This window comes from Corvus moneduloides, chromosome 10, assembly GCF_009650955.1.
Source record: "Corvus moneduloides isolate bCorMon1 chromosome 10, bCorMon1.pri, whole genome shotgun sequence".
In the NCBI taxonomy this organism is placed as follows: domain Eukaryota; kingdom Metazoa; phylum Chordata; class Aves; order Passeriformes; family Corvidae; genus Corvus; species Corvus moneduloides.
The window spans coordinates 4,308,502-4,325,816 of record NC_045485.1 but is presented as its reverse complement, the minus strand read 5'-3'; the positions used below and the strand labels follow the sequence as shown (position 1 = coordinate 4,325,816).

Sequence of the window (17,315 nt, the reverse complement as noted above, 5' to 3'; positions counted from 1 at the left end):
CCTGGCCGCAGCTGGGCTGCCCAGAATTCCCGGCATTCCTCCTGCAGGGCTCTGGAGTCAGGGAACTGTTCTCAGCATTAACACAGAGGGAGCTGCTTGAGGATTTCTCCTCACAGAGGAAGTGTGTGATACTCCAGCTTTCTTCCCAATCCCCTTGATGGCAGGTATAACTTCCAAACTTTATTAAAACCCTGCAATTTGTAGAGCAGAGCCAGAAAGAAAAAGCAGCAGTTTATGGTCATGTGTAGTGGTACAAAATCCAGTGCTTCTGACCATCCAGGTCTGAACATGGATCTGAAGAAGGAGGAGAAGCCCTCTGCTCTTCCATGTGGACTGGAAAGGCTCTTCCCGCGTATGGCGCATTAGGCCGTGTTCACGCACTCGAGTCAGCGTGGCCCTTGGTGATGGGTTTAGAGGGCAGGGTGGAGCTCTGGCAGAGGCTGGGACTTGGTCATCCTGGGGGTCTTTTCCAGCCTTAATGATTCTGTGATACATCAGGGGTTGGGAGCAAATCCCAGAGGGGGGACGGGGAAACAACAAATGAACCCCTGGATGTGTTACCTCGCAGGAGCTGTTTTCGCTCCCCGGCTTGTGTGACCACGGTGCAGAGCCAGGGGCACTGGGGGCACAGCAGCCTCTCCCTGCAGATGTTCCTGCCTTGCATGGGAGCAGAAGACATTCTCAGGAGCAGAAGTGGCAGGGAACAGTTGCCTCCTGTGCAGACTCCCCGTGGTGCCTTCAGCACAGCCCAGGGCTGCCCCTGGCAGTGCCAGCATTCAGTGGTGGCAGAAGAACCTGCAGAGTTACAGGGAAATAAACCCAAAAAGCCTGTTTGCCAAGGCAGGTACTTCTGGCACGGCAGGGAGCTGCTCCCTCAGTGAAACTCCGGGAGTTTCAAGGAACAAATCCCACAGCTGTGGCACAGGGATGGTGCAGATGTTCTGGTGTGACCCAGCACAGAAGCATCTTTTTACTGCATGCAAGAAGCACTCCCTCCCCAGATAATTCTTACTTAAATTCTATACAAATCAGTTGGAAAAGAACTTTTGATTGCTAACTTGGAGAACTGAAAGGATACAAACAAGCACCTTTGTAAGGATCATTCCAAGTGTGTGGCACAGCTGAGGAAATCCCCTCTGAAAGGTAGGTGATGCTGTTTCCAGTACTACCAAGAACATCACAGGCATATCTTTGGTCTTAACTCTTTAAGTTTAGAAATTGAAGTGCTTTTGCTACCCTAAAGAAACTCACCAAAAGGTTTCTGTTCTATAGACAGATTTAGGCACCCCTTGGTGAAGCAATACAAGAGCAATACTCTGACTATGCCTGAGCATTTGCATATGAGTAAATTAGAAAAGGCATTCCTGCTTTTCCTTTTTTTGTTTTCTTTTCTTTTGTTCATTCCACAAAAGATCCAGGAGATACTGCTTCCTCATTTTAACCTGGCCTGAAAAAAAGAGAGTTGGGTGTTTGGGTAAGTCATCACAGGGACAGTGCTCCACGCTGAGGATGCAGATGGGAGGCAGGTAAGTGGTCAGACTGCTTTATCCCAGTATTTTTGAGAAGAAATCCTGGAATTTTGGCTTTGGAAGGCATTTGCTTGCGGGTAACTGGGTGGTGTGAACTCACCACTGCAGGGAAGGAGAGTTTGGCACAGCAGCTGAAGTGAGCAGTAACACTCTACCCCACCACCGAGGCAGGGTTTCCCTTTTAAATTCAAAAGTCCTTTATTTGCCAAAAAAGAAGAAAATACAAAGTAAAAATACAAAGATCAAACCATGCCAACACAAAATGTCTCCAAAACTACTTTTACAAAGTATGAAAACCTTTATTATTAAATATTCCATTTCTAACCCCCTCACCCAGTGATACAGTGAGAAGATGAGCACACAAGGGGAAGCTCGGTTGATGTTTTTCTTACAGCAGCTCGCGTTTGTCACTGAGGTTCAGTTTTGTTTGCACAGACCTAAGATACCGATCTAGAGGCTCCAAATCCATACCGTTACAATGACAGTTCAGTGAGCTCAGCACTGGTCTTTCAGGACTATTTTGTTTCAGAAACTAAGCCCAGTACCTTGGTTAGAGTGTCTTGAGTCAACTTCCTTAAATCCTTGGTTCAGGAGAGCAGGAAGGCTTTGGAATCCCTTTTTATCTGTTCTGCAGCACTTGCCCCTCGGAGGCAGGAGGGGGGCTAGAGCAGTGCCCTTGTTTCATTGCCAAAAATTGGGATGCAGCAAGTACTACTGAGATTTTAGAAGAAAGAAAGAAAAAATCCACCTAGTACCATTCCAGCAGTAATACTGAGCCATATCTCCCCTCTTAGTATGGCAGAGACAAAATATTTGTGATACAGAAGTAAAAAGCAAGGGGTTTGTAGGAACACAGGGCTTCATTTTGCTAGACAAAAGCAGACTAGAAAGAACAAATAAACACAATTTTTTTATAATGCAAAACTGAATTTTACTCACTTTTCTGACTACTCCTAAGGAAAACGCCTTCGGCGTGAGCTGGATGTGCACTGAGAAATGCAGGATGTGTCCTTCCAGGGATGCAACATCTGAAGTGGCACTGACATGCAGTCAGGAGGCAGAGCCAGAGCCAAGGGACTCCTACAAATCATCTGGGCAGGGATTCCAGGGCTGCTTCGCTCTCAGAGCTGGCTGAGCTCGGGGGCTGCTGTGCTGCAGCTGAGCAGCTCTGCTGGCTGGGCACAAGCACCCTGGACTATCCCAGAAAAAAGCAAAGAAGTAGGAGTTCCCAAATTTACCTCACTTAAATCCTGCACAATTACAAACCTTCCATCCAGAGCAGCTGGGGACAGGGCTAAGTCACAAATGGGGTGTAGAACACCTCCTCTACAACTGCACGTGTGCCTGCTGAATTGTAGTTATTTTCAAGTACTTTAGGGACAGAGAATGGGTTTCCACTCCTGGAGTATTACTGCAGGTTTTGCACTGCCACCATGGTAGCAGTGGCTTCTGCAGCTTGTCCTTCTATTCACATAGAATGCAAAACATTTGCTGTAAATTGGGGGAGTTTTGTTGGATTAGCTTGTGTTGACCTAGCAGAAAGCATGGATTGGGTTTGGATTCACTCCGTATTGTGGTAGCAGTACTGAATATCTGTTTGTAGGAGAGAGGGGCTGGGTTTGGGCTCAGCAGAGCAGCTACGAGCTCCTGTCTCCATTTATTGACCCAAACCTTGGGAAGGCAGCTGGTGAGTTTTACCAGACTCTGGGTTCTGACTTCTGCAAAGTGTGGCGTGAGGTGGGAGCCTGAACTCAGGGATGGGTTGAATTAAAGGCCCTCTGCAAAAGGCAGATGAGAAGGACCCTGAAGTGGTGACTGAGGCTTTCCAGAACTGGCAAACGAGACAGGGCAGTACTGCTGCTGCTGGAGGACCATCAGGGTTCCATTTCAGCCTAGAATGGGGTCAGGTTCTTCTTGTTCCTTTCGAGGAATCTTTGTCTTTGGAGAGATGTAAAGGGACATCAAACTGAAAGGCCCCTCTGGCCCATGGCAGTGAGGGAAGGGTGAACTCCTGCTGTGCCCAGGTTCTTCTCAGAAAACGGGGCTGGAGCTGGTTACAAGCAGCAGCTGTGGGGCCTCCATCCTGCATCCATTCCTGCAGTCAGTTCCTTGCTGGTTCTGCATTTGGGCACTTGTGGAATCACCTCCAGGGAAGGTTTTCCCTTCGAGGTTATGGCAGTGATGGAGCTGGGATCCAGACCCGCTGTGTGCAAACATGCCAGGGGCCTGTCTTGGTTTGGTCTGAGTGCTCCCTACTTCATCTGCTATTATGGGATGCAGGTCACCTGGCAGGGCCTTTGCTAACAATGTGGGCATCCAGAAGTTTCCCAAATACCAAGTCCAGGATCCTGGGGGGTGTGTATGCATCAGGTCAGTTCAACTGAAACCTCTCTCTCTTCCCGAGATTGCTCGTGGGAGGAGAGTTCTGACCCCAGGGAGGCAGGAGCACATCCCCCGGGCAGGGAGAGGCAGGCCTGGGGCTTCAGAGGCTCCTGGAAAAGCCCGGACTGCACTGGAGTGATCAGCCCGCTCCTCGTTGGGACACCGACCCCTGGAGGTACCGCAGGGCTCCAGTCCCGTCCTGGAGCTCGCTCTCCCCGGAGGGCAGCAGGGGCCTGCTGGGAACAGGGGCAGGCAGCGCCCGGAGCTCTGGCCGAGGTGCAGCTCGAGGCTCCCCCAGGGAGGTGACAGGAGATACAGCACACACACAACCACCCTGCATTACAGACTGGGTACAGCGGGCAGGGCTCACACCTGGCACAGCTGAGAAGGTAAGGCCCAGACCTGCTTGTGCATATGTAAGAGCTAAAATGAAGAATTTGTTCTAATCACCCCTGTGCTGAACCACAGACAGTTCCTGCTGGCCAGGAGGCACTGCTGCAGCAGCACTGTGTGCTGGGAGCAGAGGCATCACTTGTGATTCTAGGGGGAAAGTTGGTTTAATTTTGCACTTTAATGAATTCTTGCTTTGTTACAGCATTTCCTCCCTGAGACTGGGAGAAAAATTAATTTTGGCAATAATACAGACTAATTCCTTTACTAGTTAAAAGATAGGGTTGGGGTTTTTTTCTTCATTAGCTTAGTCTCTTGGCTACAGGTTAAAGAAGGCTACAGGAGAGGAGGAGAACACAGGAATGGACGGAACTGGTGCACACCAGGCACAGCAGTCTCAACACAGCAGCTGAACAGCAGCAATCTGTATTTGCTGTAAATACTCTACAAAACACTTCTACAAAGTAGAAATGGACACAGACAAAGCTCTGGCCAGAGGCAGATCAGCACAGGAGGGGAGGTAGGACCAGAAGAGGTAACTCCATCTCAAATTCCTGGAGAACACAACACCTGTAGTGCTGAAAGTGCTCGCAGCCCCAGGGCAGTGAACCAGTCCAGCAGCCACTGTAAGAGCCTGGGGGCAAAGACAAAGGGGCTTCACCCTCCCCGTGCACAGACACGTTCCCTTTGCTTCCAGGACAGCAAGGAAAAACCAGCTTCATTGTGACCTGTGTTTTAAAAGATTTCTAGACACACATTCAGGTTAATTTGGCAGCTCTTTTGTCACTCCTGGTGTAAAGCCAAGGGGACAGAGTGGCACAGGACAGAACTGACTGAGAAACAACAACTGTAGATGTTGCATGCAGCTGTTACAGGTAATCATTAGATGCTGGCATTTATTGCACATTGGGGGACATAACAGAATTTATATAGAAATGAAACAAGGTGCAACCACCATTTTCAATGAGTGTGGCACAAGAACACATTGTAAAAAGCCTTTTCATAGAAATTACCTTATTGCAATTACACAGGAAGACAAAAAGGGGTCTCAAGTTTCAGTGTACAAAATAAAGCACGTTGTTCCAATGATGGATTTAAGGAAAACCCCCAAGTGCCTCGGGACTGAATGCTCTCCAGTTTGAAAGCTATGGGCTAAGTGTCTTCCATTCTTCTATGCTGAGAGATCTGAGATAACTAGTTTGTCTGACTTGTCTCCAGTTTCAGGGGGAGGTAAGACTTCATCTGTGTCATAGTCTTCTTCACATGATCTGCAAAGACAAAAGGCGTGTCTTTAAAAGCTGTAATTTGGTTTTCAGGGCAGTTATTTCAGTGGCTGCTAAGCCAGCTGGCTAAAATGCATGTGAGAGGTGAACCTCGAGGAGATTCCTGAGGCACTGGGAAGAGGGAGGGAATAATCAGTAATCTGACAGCTGACATGGATCTCTGCTCCCATCCAGCCTTGTCTGTACGTTCCAGAACAAATTCTCACTGGTGTTCAGCATTAGAAAATTTGAATCCAGCTTGAGTAACAATTGTTATGAACTCCCAGAGCCTCAATAGTCCAGTGTAGAAATAAAGTCATCCAGTCACAGCCCCTGGCCCCAGAGGAGCCTTGGCTCAGAACACCTGGTCCAAAGCATCTTCTGGCTGAGGTGTGTTTTGACAGACACAGAAGAACAATTGTGGCCATGCTCTCATGTTTCTCTCTCCCTCAGTTTGAAGTTTGATATCCAGGATTGAGCATTTATGGTCCAAGGAGGTCTGGTGGGAATTCCCAGCTCCAGCTGCACTATCCAGGCCGGTTGGGTTCCATGCCCTGCAGCACAGGATATGGCTCTGGGGCTCTCAGCCCATTCCTAGATCTGAGAAATTATGTTTTTGAGATATTTCCCTTCAGTCACAGCATACTATGGGTTAGTTTTGCAGGGCTCCCAAGAAAGTAAAGTTCTTCCTTTTGTTCTAAAGCAAGGCTGCTCGCAAAGGAAATGCTGGAGCAGGTGCTCCAAGGGCCAGCACAGGAATGGCTCTCACGTTCAGTGGTAAACTGGGCTGCAAAAAGGTGAACTCCTTTGATAGCCCAGCATGGATGTGCCAGGAAGGAATTGTCTACCCATTCCCATGGTGTTTTTCCCTTGGCTGACCCATATGCAGGCACAGCAAACCCTTGGGAGGCTGTCAGTGTCTGTCCTGCTCTGGGCAGGATGCTCCCTGTGTGCAGGGGAGACCAGCCCAGACCTTCCTGGAGAACATTGTCCTCTCTCTTCCATTAGGAAAGCACCTGCTTACTAATTCTGCCACCTTCTGGATTCTTGCATAAGTGGGAGAAGGGAAACAATGGTCTGGTCTGGGTGCTGCACCAATACCTGCTCTGACCACATGTGCAAGGTTGCCAAAATCTATGCAATTCGCACCCTTCTTGCCTCAGTGGTGCCCGTGGGGGCTGCATCGCCCTGCCTCCCCCACCAGGAATGGATTGGGAATGTTTGTAGGTGCCTCAGCTGCTCTAATCTCTCCTTGGTTTAAAGTGATGAAGCTGAGGAAAACTGTATTTCCATTTGAATGCTGTTCTTAGAATGTTTCTTTTGTATCTCCTTTTCCTCCAATTCTACCACCTTCTGTTAGCCTTGTCCCTTTCTCTCCTACCCATGGAATGTGACTTCTGCCATGCATTGCACACTCACCAGCAGCTGGAGCTCCATTATAATCATCTTCTTCAGGCACCTTTTGCTTCTGCACTGAACCCTCTCATGTCTGCTTCAAAAGGGGCTTCCCACTGTCCTTTCCCAGTGAGTCACTTTTCCTCTGCACTGCTTTGCTCCTTAAGGCTCAACAGTGCCTGCCTTTCCCATCCTGGAATAAATGCTTTGCACCCTTATAGCTAAGGAGCATCTCTGGGATGCTTTTGACCAAGTTTAGCACTAAAGGTAATCAATCCCTGCTCTCCTTCCAGTCCCATAAAAACAAATATGGGCTTGTGTAGGTTAAACACCCATTCCTGAAGACTCAACTGTGGCAACTCTAGGTTGTTCAGAGGAGGGAAATTACTCCACAAAATTCTTTGCCCTTCCTTCTGGCAAACACACATTTTGGCTCTGGGTGGTTCAGCGATGTCCTTGTCCCCCCTTTTCCCTTCCTTACACTGCTGGGTTCTAGGAATGGAGCAGCTGAGCCATCAGACAACTGGAGGGAGACAAGAACAATGGTCTGAGCTGCCTAAACCAACATCCTCTGATCCTGTGCCTCTGTCCCCCCTCTCCACTCTGAGCAGGATGCTCTGCATTGTGCCCTGGCTCCCTGTTGTTCAAGGGATGTTTTCCCACCAGCAGATGATAAAAGATCCTCTTCCTCCTCCTTTTCCTTCCCATGTAGAAAGATCTCTTTCCCTGAAGGCAGCAGTGGTTTCCATGTCCATCAGCTGGCTGAGGCTGGGTTCTGGGACAGTGAACCAAGCAGTGCCCACTGCTGCTCTGCCCTGCAGGGAAGGCTTGGCTTGCTGCAAAACCAAGGCTTGTATCTGCATCAAGGGCTTGTGCTGGCCAGACCCAGCTGTTGGTGCTGCCTCCTGAGAGCAGTGTGAGTGCCCATTGCCCAGGGACAGCCTCTCTCCGTGGAATCCCACGCAGGTCAGAGAGCAGAGCGTGGCTGAGAAGAGCTCGGATCAGCTGAGGCTTCCAGTGAAACGTGATGCTTTATTGTTGTCTCGAGCATGACAAGACCTTCCTCTTATTTTTGGTGACTGCAGCTCTCGATGGAGTCCATCACCCTGGAAGTCACTGGGAGTATCCCCTACCTTGATTCCAGTTCCAGGAGCAGGGCTCTCTCCTGGGCATGCCAGGCTTTAGACTGACCGGCTTTAGAAACTTTCCTTCCAGAGAAGCAGGGACAGGGCTAATCACAGATGTGGGACACATTTACTAATGCATCTGTGATTGCTGAATGATGGTTGTTTTCAAATGTACTCACAAAGACCTGATTTCATGTTCTGCCAGCTAACTTAGCCAAAAATCTTCCAGTCTCTCCCAGAGCTCACCAGGAATTGTCTTGGTTTTGTCCCTGCTCCCTGTTGCTGTCATCCTCGAAACACAGCAGAAATAATGTATGTGCAAAAACTCTTTCTAGCAAATTTGTCTGGGCATCCAGCTCTTTATTTTTCTTTTTCCCTTCTTTTTCCTTCATTGTCTGTTGCTATGCTCCACAAATGAGATCTAATCCTGCTGCCATGACTACAGAGCTTTTCAGGGGCTCTTAAAAGCAAGCAGCCAGGTTGCCGACATGCTCTTTGCAGGAAGACACAGAGCTGCTTCAGATCAACTTCAAAAATCTGACATCACCTGTCGCTCTTCCCCTGGTTTTGGTGACTTTGGGAATTCGTGGTCCTGCAAAGCTTTAATGGCAGCCTCCTGTTTCTTTTTTGTGCTGTGGACACAGGTGTTGCAAAGCAGCTGCAGGAAATGCAGCAATTCCATCTTCCATCCTGCCCTACCTCATCTTCCACTGTGAAGGCCATGGAAAGGCCAGGCAGCTCAGAGGGGCTGAGGGAACAGTCTGTTGCTGTTTGGATGCACAGGCAGATAGGGGAACTGCTCTCAATAGCTTTGCAAATCTCTGTGCCTAATTAGTAGGTGCTACTGTTATCCCAAGCAATTTCCAGTGTGGGAAGTTTTGAAACTGATGCAATCTTCTCAATACTCCACTGGCTCTATAAATACTGCTTAAGACTGGATGCAATCCTGAATCGTGCAGGATTAACACAGGGTAAGCATTCTTTGGGTGGTTGAAAGAAATCATCTCAAAATGCCAACACAGACACAAATCTAAAGGAAGATTAGACTGAGTCTCCATTTATCTGCAAGAAGTCCTTGTACACAGAGAAGTTCTGGAACAACTGCTCTGCCTAAATTCACTGACTAAAGATAGCTGGTGTGCCTGTCCAGAATCTTACAGTAGGCTGAAAACTTGAGTGTAGTATTGCAGAAACCAAATGTTTAAAGTCTCAACAAACTTAGTAAACGAATGAAAATATTGAAGTATAACTTATGAAGAGCACAGACTAATAGACAAAGTTGGACTAAAGAAAGTCTCTGCTAGGTGTAATGAATGTAACAGAGCTACAGCTTGTAATCTGTGACAGTGGGACATGGTCAATACCTGGCCAACACCAGCAAAAGTCAGTTGATCTCTATTTGTGTACAGTGACCAAGAGAAACAGGCTTTGTCCTTTTTCCCAGCTCCCTTCACTGGTGTGTGCAGCTGATCCGAGTGGCTGCCCCCCAACACTACTCCAATCCTGCTGTTGGGAGCAGCTGTCCCGGGCCTCATGTGCTCCAGAGTCCAGTCCAAATGCTCATCCCACTACTCCACTCCCTCTGCTGGCAGTGTCCCCGCCAGAGCCCAGCTGGAGGCAGCCGTGTGTGCCCAGGGCAGTGCCAGGCCCGCGCTCACCCCTCCTGGAGCTGCTCGTTCCCAGACTCCTCGGCCACCAGGATCTCGTACTCCTCAGCCGCGTACCTGTCCCAGTCCGAGGGCTCGGGGCCGTCGCTGTCCACGTCCTAAAGAGATCACACAGTCAGCCTCTAGGGTCGTAAGGAATGGATGGAAACAGCCAGGCAAAAACTGCCTGAGCTGAGAGAGTCACAACCATCTTAGAGTGTTCTGACATCTGCACATAAAGGACTATGAAAAAATACCTCTCGTGGTCTGTAAAGCTCAGCATGTGACCCGAGCTGCCAACAAACTGCATCTGTTCCACTTCAGAAATGCAACAGCCACACACTTGCTGTGCTCGAGCTCTGTCTGTGCACTCCATGGCTGAAGAACTCGGTGATTTGAATTCTGTCCATCAAAGGTTAATTGTAACTGATCTTTTGAGGGACTCTTTACAGTTTGCTAAGTTAGGGCAAGTTTTAGAGAAGATTACAGGATAACACCTCTATAAACACCTGGCCCTCTGCCATCTACTACAGAAGGGGGATAATCAGTTATCCCCCTGGTCCCACTTGACTGCTTTTATGATGAGCCAGTTTAAACAAACAAACAAACAGGGTGGTTCTGTTTTGGGACGTATTTAAGCCTTGAATCATGGAACCATGAAGTTTCTATTGGAGATTATGTGGGAACAGCTGTGAGGGAACCAGAGCTGGTGTTGGCATCCCCTCCACTTTTCTGTACTTTGAGCACAGAAGAGGCTTCTAGGAGACAGTCAATAAGCTGTACTTGTGGAAAAAGTGTTCTATTCAGTTGGATTTTCCCTATATCCAGGAGCACTCTAAAGATGAGTGTGATATTTTTTTATTTAGAAATAAAGGTTATTTATACCTTTTGCACTGCAAAGGGATCCCTCTGTTCATTGTCCAGATATTTCTCTAAATTGAAGAAGGTGTTGAAGAACACATGAGCCATTCTGCACCTCTTCAGGTCTCGCAAGGTTACTCTTCCTACAGAAAAAAACCACGTGGTTGTGTTACTGAGTTCTTACAAAAGTTTTAATTTTAACACTTGTAGGCTTCAATATCACAAAATTCCTTCCCAAGTCCATCCAGGATTTTAACATTATTCAATAAATGGGTGTGTTTATTAAGCTTAAATCTCACATACCTCTGGAGGCCTTTGACATTCATGTGGAATATGAAGGAATGTGAATGGGGATGGCTCAGTTTTACAGTGTAGCCTGTCAGCACATCCCCCAGCTGGAGTACACAAGAGTTGCTGCTCCAGTCCCAGGCAGTTAATTCACGAGCTCTCTTGTTTTAGTATTTCAGACCTCCTGATGCACAACATCATGGCCCAATGTGCTGTAATTTCCGCCCTGGGGCTGACACAGGGCTCTGCCTGTAGATGGCTTTCACAGTGGCTTTACCTTCTCTCTCTCTCCCCCACAAATGAGAGGGGATGAAAGCTCTGCCTAAACAGGACTTACCTTCTCTCTCTGGCTTAACAAGGTCCAGCATCTGGCACAGCAGGTCCTGGAAGGGCAGTGGCTCTATGCCCATCACCTCCATGCGCTCACACTGCTCCTCATAGAAGTATTCCAGCTCGTACATGGACAGCACCCCGTCCCCGTCCAGGTCCATGCAGCGGAACCAGTACTCGATGCTGGGAACAGAGCAGGGAACTGCAGCACTGCACTGGGACATGAGACTGCAGCAGTGCCCATTCCCCCTACCCACCCCCAAGGCTCTTCTGCCACAGCCTGGCATAAACCCAGGGATGACAAGAGCTGCTGGGAAGGGTCAGGGCACAGGCCAACACTCCAGGGATCTCCTGTTAGTCTCCCAGGTGGCTGTGAGCAGCACAGCCATGCTCATGACCTGTCTCACCTGTACCCAGCATCCACTGTGCTGCAGCCCAAGGGGCTCACATAGGGCAGGGAGTCCCTGTCTGACCCAGCAGCAAGAGCTGGCCAGATAGAGCCAGCTCTGAGCCCAGGACATTGCAGAGACCCTGGTGAGGGACAAGGCAGCTGTGTCATGCACTCATTTGCTCCTTTATACACAAGGCAGTACTCTCAGGCACTCTGCATCCCTCCTCCCCTCTGGAGGGTCCAAGCCTACAGTTCTGGATTCTTCTTCTCTTGTTATGTGTAAGATTCCTTGTGCTAACACTCACGTGCACATCTGGATCACCCCTGCACGGCAGTCTCCCCCTGGCTGTACAAACCAGGCCACAGGCAGGTTTTACAAAGTGCCACAGTGAAGTTTCCCCACAAACCCTCCTTACACACCCACTCCACCTGTGAAGGGATGTGCCCCACTGCTTTCCAGCACCTCAGGAGTGCGTGCTCAGAGCCAGTGCCTCATGGCATGAGGTGATCAAAAGCACTGGTGACTACCAAGATACTTGAAATTACAAGAAAACTCTGCTTCTACACAATTTTTCCTCAAGAAAGGCAAATGATTTGACCAACCATCAACAGTAAGATGTTTTCTTCCAAACAATCTCCAGACCCCAAGCTGCTGTCTCTTGCAGAAAGTGGTAGGTCACAGAAGTTTCCATATCTTTTTTGCTCATCTCAATGATTTTACTAAGATACAGAAATCAGTCTCACCTTGTAGCACTCCTTTTGTCTTCCTCTGAAATCAGGAGCCACACAAAATCCGCATAACTCATGCGCCCTTCCTTTTGAACTTCAGTGCCTCTAGAAGACACACCAGAAAAAAAAAAATTAAAAATCACCAGGCTCTTAAATAGGAGGTCATCAAAGGTAATTTTCAAATCATTAGTGAGAAAAAATGGGGCACTGCCACTCACTTAGCCTGTACTCCCTGCACCCTGCAGCACCAGGCACAGCATTTGCTGCCTTTTTATCACTGCAGAGCTGAAGCTCATCTGCCACATCCCCTCCCACAGCAAGTCCCTTTTCAGAGACTTCAAAGCAGTGCTCTCCAGATATCCCTGTGCCATGTCTTCCAGCTATGCCCAGTTATCCCATCCTATGGGATTTTTATTTTGTTTTCTTAAGATACCCGCAAGTCTCACTCCATGTTCAGGCAGCTCCAGCTGGAGCACCCTGTTGGAAACCATTCTGATCAGGGGCATTTCTGAGAGCAACTTGTATTTCTCAGCCTGACAGAAATTCCCTTTCCTTCTTCCCCCAAGCAGTGTGCTGTTCCTCACCTCACCACAGCGCCGCTGAATATCCGCTCAATGATCCTGTTTGACAAAGCTGGAAACAAGGAAAACATGGAGAAAGTGAAGCCACAGCTCACAGGAATAACTACAATCAGTTGTTCACACTGAATTCACACAAAGCCCTTTCCCATTGTTAAAAGAAGGCTCTAACTACAATGCCTGTCTAACCATCCTCTGTTTAGCAGCATTTTCTAAAACCCCAAGATGGTTCTCCCAGTGTGTCTGCCTTTGTATCCTTCCAAACACCACACTGTCCCACAAAGATGGCAACTGTTATCTGGATCCTTCCAAATGGACGTGTTACTCCTACTTTGCTGCAGTAGGATTTGTCACCTAGTAGAAGGAAACTATCCCAGCGTGTACTGCAAAAGAAGTTCGGTTACCAAGCAAAAATGACACATCAAATCCCAACGAAACACTTTTGAGGAAAGGACAGGCTGTGGCAACCATGCTGCAGGGAAGACAATGAAACACCAGCATGAAGGTGAGGCTCTGCCAGCCGGAGATATGTGGGATAGATTGTTCTGGCAGAGCACAAGCCAAGCAGCAGGTACCAGTTGTGGGCAGGATTTGCACAGTGACCTCACCCTCCCAGGACTCCTTCTACACATTCTCCATCACTCCTGGGGTCCTGGCACAGTTCTGGCACTGCAGCCAGGCAGACCCAGCCTGCCCCACCCCTCAGGTGCCCTGGCACAGCTGACAGGCTGCTGGGCACTGCACCCATGGCTTCTCCACTTAATCCTTGGCTCCCCAGCACCTCAGGGCTCTCAAGCCAAATACTCCATCCCACACTGCAGCTTCCCAGCAGGACCAATCTCCTGTATCACCCACCCCAAGGGAGGCACTCCTCCATCGTCACCCACCCAGCCCTATGATCAACACTCCCGAGTCTTGTGACTGCCACACTCACCCAGAACCCCCAGGGCCTCCCCATAAATGCCTGCACTTGGAACACATGGGTGTTTTAGCCCTTTGTGGATTTGTATTCCATTAATTTATCTATGGCCCTTGAACCTTCAAAAACAAATAGCTCAACTTATGGAAAGGAAGATCCATGCTGAACTGAAGAGATACTCTCCAGAGTCCATCTGCAAGCTGAAATCCCCCAAGCTTCACTGGACTCTGGAATTCCTCTCATGCATAACTAGATTGCACTTCAACAATCTCTGAAGTTCACAGGGGCTCATCCTTCTTGTCCCTACTCCCAAGTTGCTGCAAAGCCCTCAGTAAATAAAAAACAAGTTCCAGGACATTATTTTAGCCTGTCCTCCTGGCAGTGACCCACACATGAACAGAAGCTCCATCTGTAGCTACTCATGCAGAAAATAGTGTGTCCTGCAGTTCTCTGTCTAAGCTTGTACAATTCCTTCTCTAAATCAGCATTTATTTAAGAGATGGGTTGCTCCATTGAAACTTTTTTTGAGGCATCAAATTAACAAAATAAAAGGCAGGGTTTATTCTCCAGTAGGAACATTATATTTTCAGCAATGCCCTCACCCCACCACATTTGCAGGCAGCATACCTTGATCACTGTACCTAGCCAGGTCCTTCTGGCTGATGTAAAGGTCATGGTCAGTGTCCAGCTCCCAGAATTTGCAGTATATAACATAAAAGTGCTCATAGGAGAAGTAATCTGTGATCTGATTTATGTCATCCTCTTCTTCCAAGAGAGCAAGAGTCTGAAAGGGTACAAATATGGTGGGAAGTTAAACCTGGATGAAGAAGCAGCTCAGCAGCTGAAGTGCTCCAGGATCTCAGGAAGCTGGGTGAACACAGCCCTGAGACCTAACCCAAAGTGCAGCCTTTCCCCAATAGATGTGATTGCTGTATTCCTTAGCAGGCACTTACAGAGCACCTGGCTTGGCCACCCTGCTTAGCACAACATCTCTGCCACTCCCATCAACAATTTCTGCTCCTGTTCAGCTGTAGTGAAGAGTGAGGCAGAGAAACAGGAACACAAACTGCTGTGTCAGCTGGGATCCATGGTCTGGGAAACATTCCTGATCTGCACCAGAGACTCTTTGGCCACTTCCAGCAGCAAGTCCACAGGAACTGATGTGTCTTACACATCACACATCCCTGTCTGCCTCCTGAAGGGCAAAATCAAGTCTTGTTCCAGACTCACACCCGGACTGCGGCAGGAGAGATGGACCCCAAACCAATCACACTGACTTCTCTGTGCTGTTGCTGGCAGGAATCATTCTGGTTTAACTGGGAGGCTCAGACAGATTTCCAGCCATAACATCTGTTCACACGTCTTATTAGGAAACATTTAGTGCTAACATGTTTCATTCCCACTTTACACCTTCCTGTCCTTCCCAGCAACAAGAGGGCATTGCATGTTTCCCAGTGCCACCTCCCTACTTTTCTTCTTGGTGCTGAAGGACACCAGAAGCCTTCTTGACTAATAAATCATGGCTCCAGTGAGCACAGGCCTGGCCTCCCCTGCCCTCACAGCCTGAGCTATCCCAGGGAATGGTTTCCCCCAAGCAGGCAGGCTCAGTGGCCCTGCTATCCATAACCATAAAAACAGATGCTATGTGTTGGCACTGGTATTTCAGTATCAGCTTCCAGCCACCTCCACATCCAAGGAATCCAACTGAATCCAAACAAAACTCTCACCTCCTGCCATCCACCAGGTTCAGTGGAGTTTCTGGCAGGGATAACAGGATGGCACTGCCAGACCTGCACTGTTCTGACTTGCTGACACCCAAGTCCAAACACTTTTGATCCATCACTCACTGGCCTCTCCAGACTGTGTGTGTCTCTCCCTCTCTTTACAGATGGTAATCACTCGGGGAGCTTTTGCCATAACTATTTTTTTCTTTTGAAGCTCACACTCAAAGATGCCATTTACACATCTAAAGTTCAGCAAGGAGCTGAACTTCTCTGCTGCAGGAGATGAAAGGCAGAGTAGATACAGAAGGAAAAAAAGGGAGTGTTTAAAGGAAGAAAATGGATGAATAAAGACGCAGGATAAGCTGGGAAGATTTATTAGTAACAGAGGTTGGGAAGGAACTGGGATGCCAGGGCTTGGACTGGCATGAGCCAATTCAAAAGAGCACTCATTTTCCCATTAGCTGATGGGGGCAGTAGGGCAGATGATGCCTGAAAGCAGAAAGAATGTGAATTCATACTTGAGGGGTTTGAGGAAGACAGCACACTACACCTGGAAGGGCAAACAGGGCACAGGAGGGAAATCTCATTGTTTCAGCCAAGTCCTTCACCTTTCAGCCTAAAGACTTTCTGGCTCTTTAGGTTGGGCTGGACATGAGCAGTCTGGGACAGTTTTAACCTGGTGCTCTTTTGGGCAAAATACACAGAGGACAGAGATCCAAATCCTGCCATAAGGACACACTGCAGGCACTGGAACAAGAACTAAGCTCCATTCATTATCCTGGGGAGATTAGCTCCCGAGGTGCCTCGTCCTGCAATTGCAGAGATGTTCCTGACCAGCTGTCAGTGGGCTGAGGGCTGCCTGGGAGGCAGGAAACTGGCTCTCCTATCCCTGGCACTCCTGCAGCTCTTCTTGGCTGCTTGTGAGCCACTTCACATGGGAGCACTGCTGTGTCCTGCTTCCCTTCCTGCTGGCTGGACCAGGAGCCAGGCTGCTCCCCATGTGGCCTCAGAGCTGGTACATGCTCAGACCCTGACCTTCTCTCAGTGCCCTGGGGCCATTCCTGTCCCTGCTCTTCTCAACTCAGACACAGCTCCTCCAGTAGCCCCAACAGACTCCTGGCACTGAGCACTTGGCTCACCCCACTGCAGCCCAGGCACAGCTCCCTCATCCAGCTACAGGAACAAGGAATGCTGCACTCTGGATCCTGTTCCCACAGAAACCCACGTACTTGCAAGAAGTTGCTTTTCCTCAGCTCTGTTAGAGTGATCTTCCCCGACCAGGATCGATTGACTGTGTAGAATATCCTCTGTATAACCTGCAACACATGAACAGTGCTCTTGAAATCAACTTCTGAAACACAGCAGTTTGGGAATTTAAATGAAGTGCCTTGGTTTATTCACTCATCCTAAGGAGACTTCTTTTTGAAAACTGTTTTGTGATCTTTTCTGTAGATACTGCTACCCTTAATCAGCTACACAGTCTGAGAGCAACATCTGCTTCCTAAACAGTATTATCCCTTTCCAGTCTGCAAACATTTTCACTGCTCTAAATTCACCTCTTTGGGCATGCAAGAACATGTCAGGGAACATGTTCAAAAGTGCTGATGAATCACTTTGAATTTTTCAGCTTTAAGGGGCTGTAGTTTGCATGGATCCCCAATGAAACAGGGTTCTAGGGAGAAAGGAAAAAAAAAAAAAAAAAAAAGACTTCTGATTCTTCTGGTTCCCACAGAGGAAGCAGGGCATGTAAATGAAAGACACAAT

At 48.5% G+C, this 17,315-nt stretch overlaps 1 protein-coding gene across 4 annotated transcripts in view; it reads right to left on the bottom strand.

The window, feature by feature from the left end:
- Positions 1-3,638: 3,638 nt before the first annotated feature.
- Positions 3,639-17,315, bottom strand: part of PPP2R3A (protein phosphatase 2 regulatory subunit B''alpha) — a 55,805-nt gene continuing 42,128 nt past the window's right edge. For all 4 annotated transcript variants that reach the window (XM_032119013.1, XM_032119011.1, XM_032119012.1 and 1 more), the window contains exons 7-14: positions 16,781-16,867; positions 14,455-14,611; positions 12,915-12,963; positions 12,346-12,435; positions 11,218-11,393; positions 10,617-10,735; positions 9,744-9,850; positions 3,639-5,569 (exon numbers count right to left, since the gene is read on the bottom strand). In XM_032119013.1, the coding sequence (XP_031974904.1) occupies positions 5,473-5,569; positions 9,744-9,850; positions 10,617-10,735; positions 11,218-11,393; positions 12,346-12,435; positions 12,915-12,963; positions 14,455-14,611; positions 16,781-16,867 (882 nt within the window). In that variant the 3' untranslated portion in view covers positions 3,639-5,472. The remainder of the gene's footprint in view (positions 5,570-9,743; positions 9,851-10,616; positions 10,736-11,217; positions 11,394-12,345; positions 12,436-12,914; positions 12,964-14,454; positions 14,612-16,780; positions 16,868-17,315) is intronic.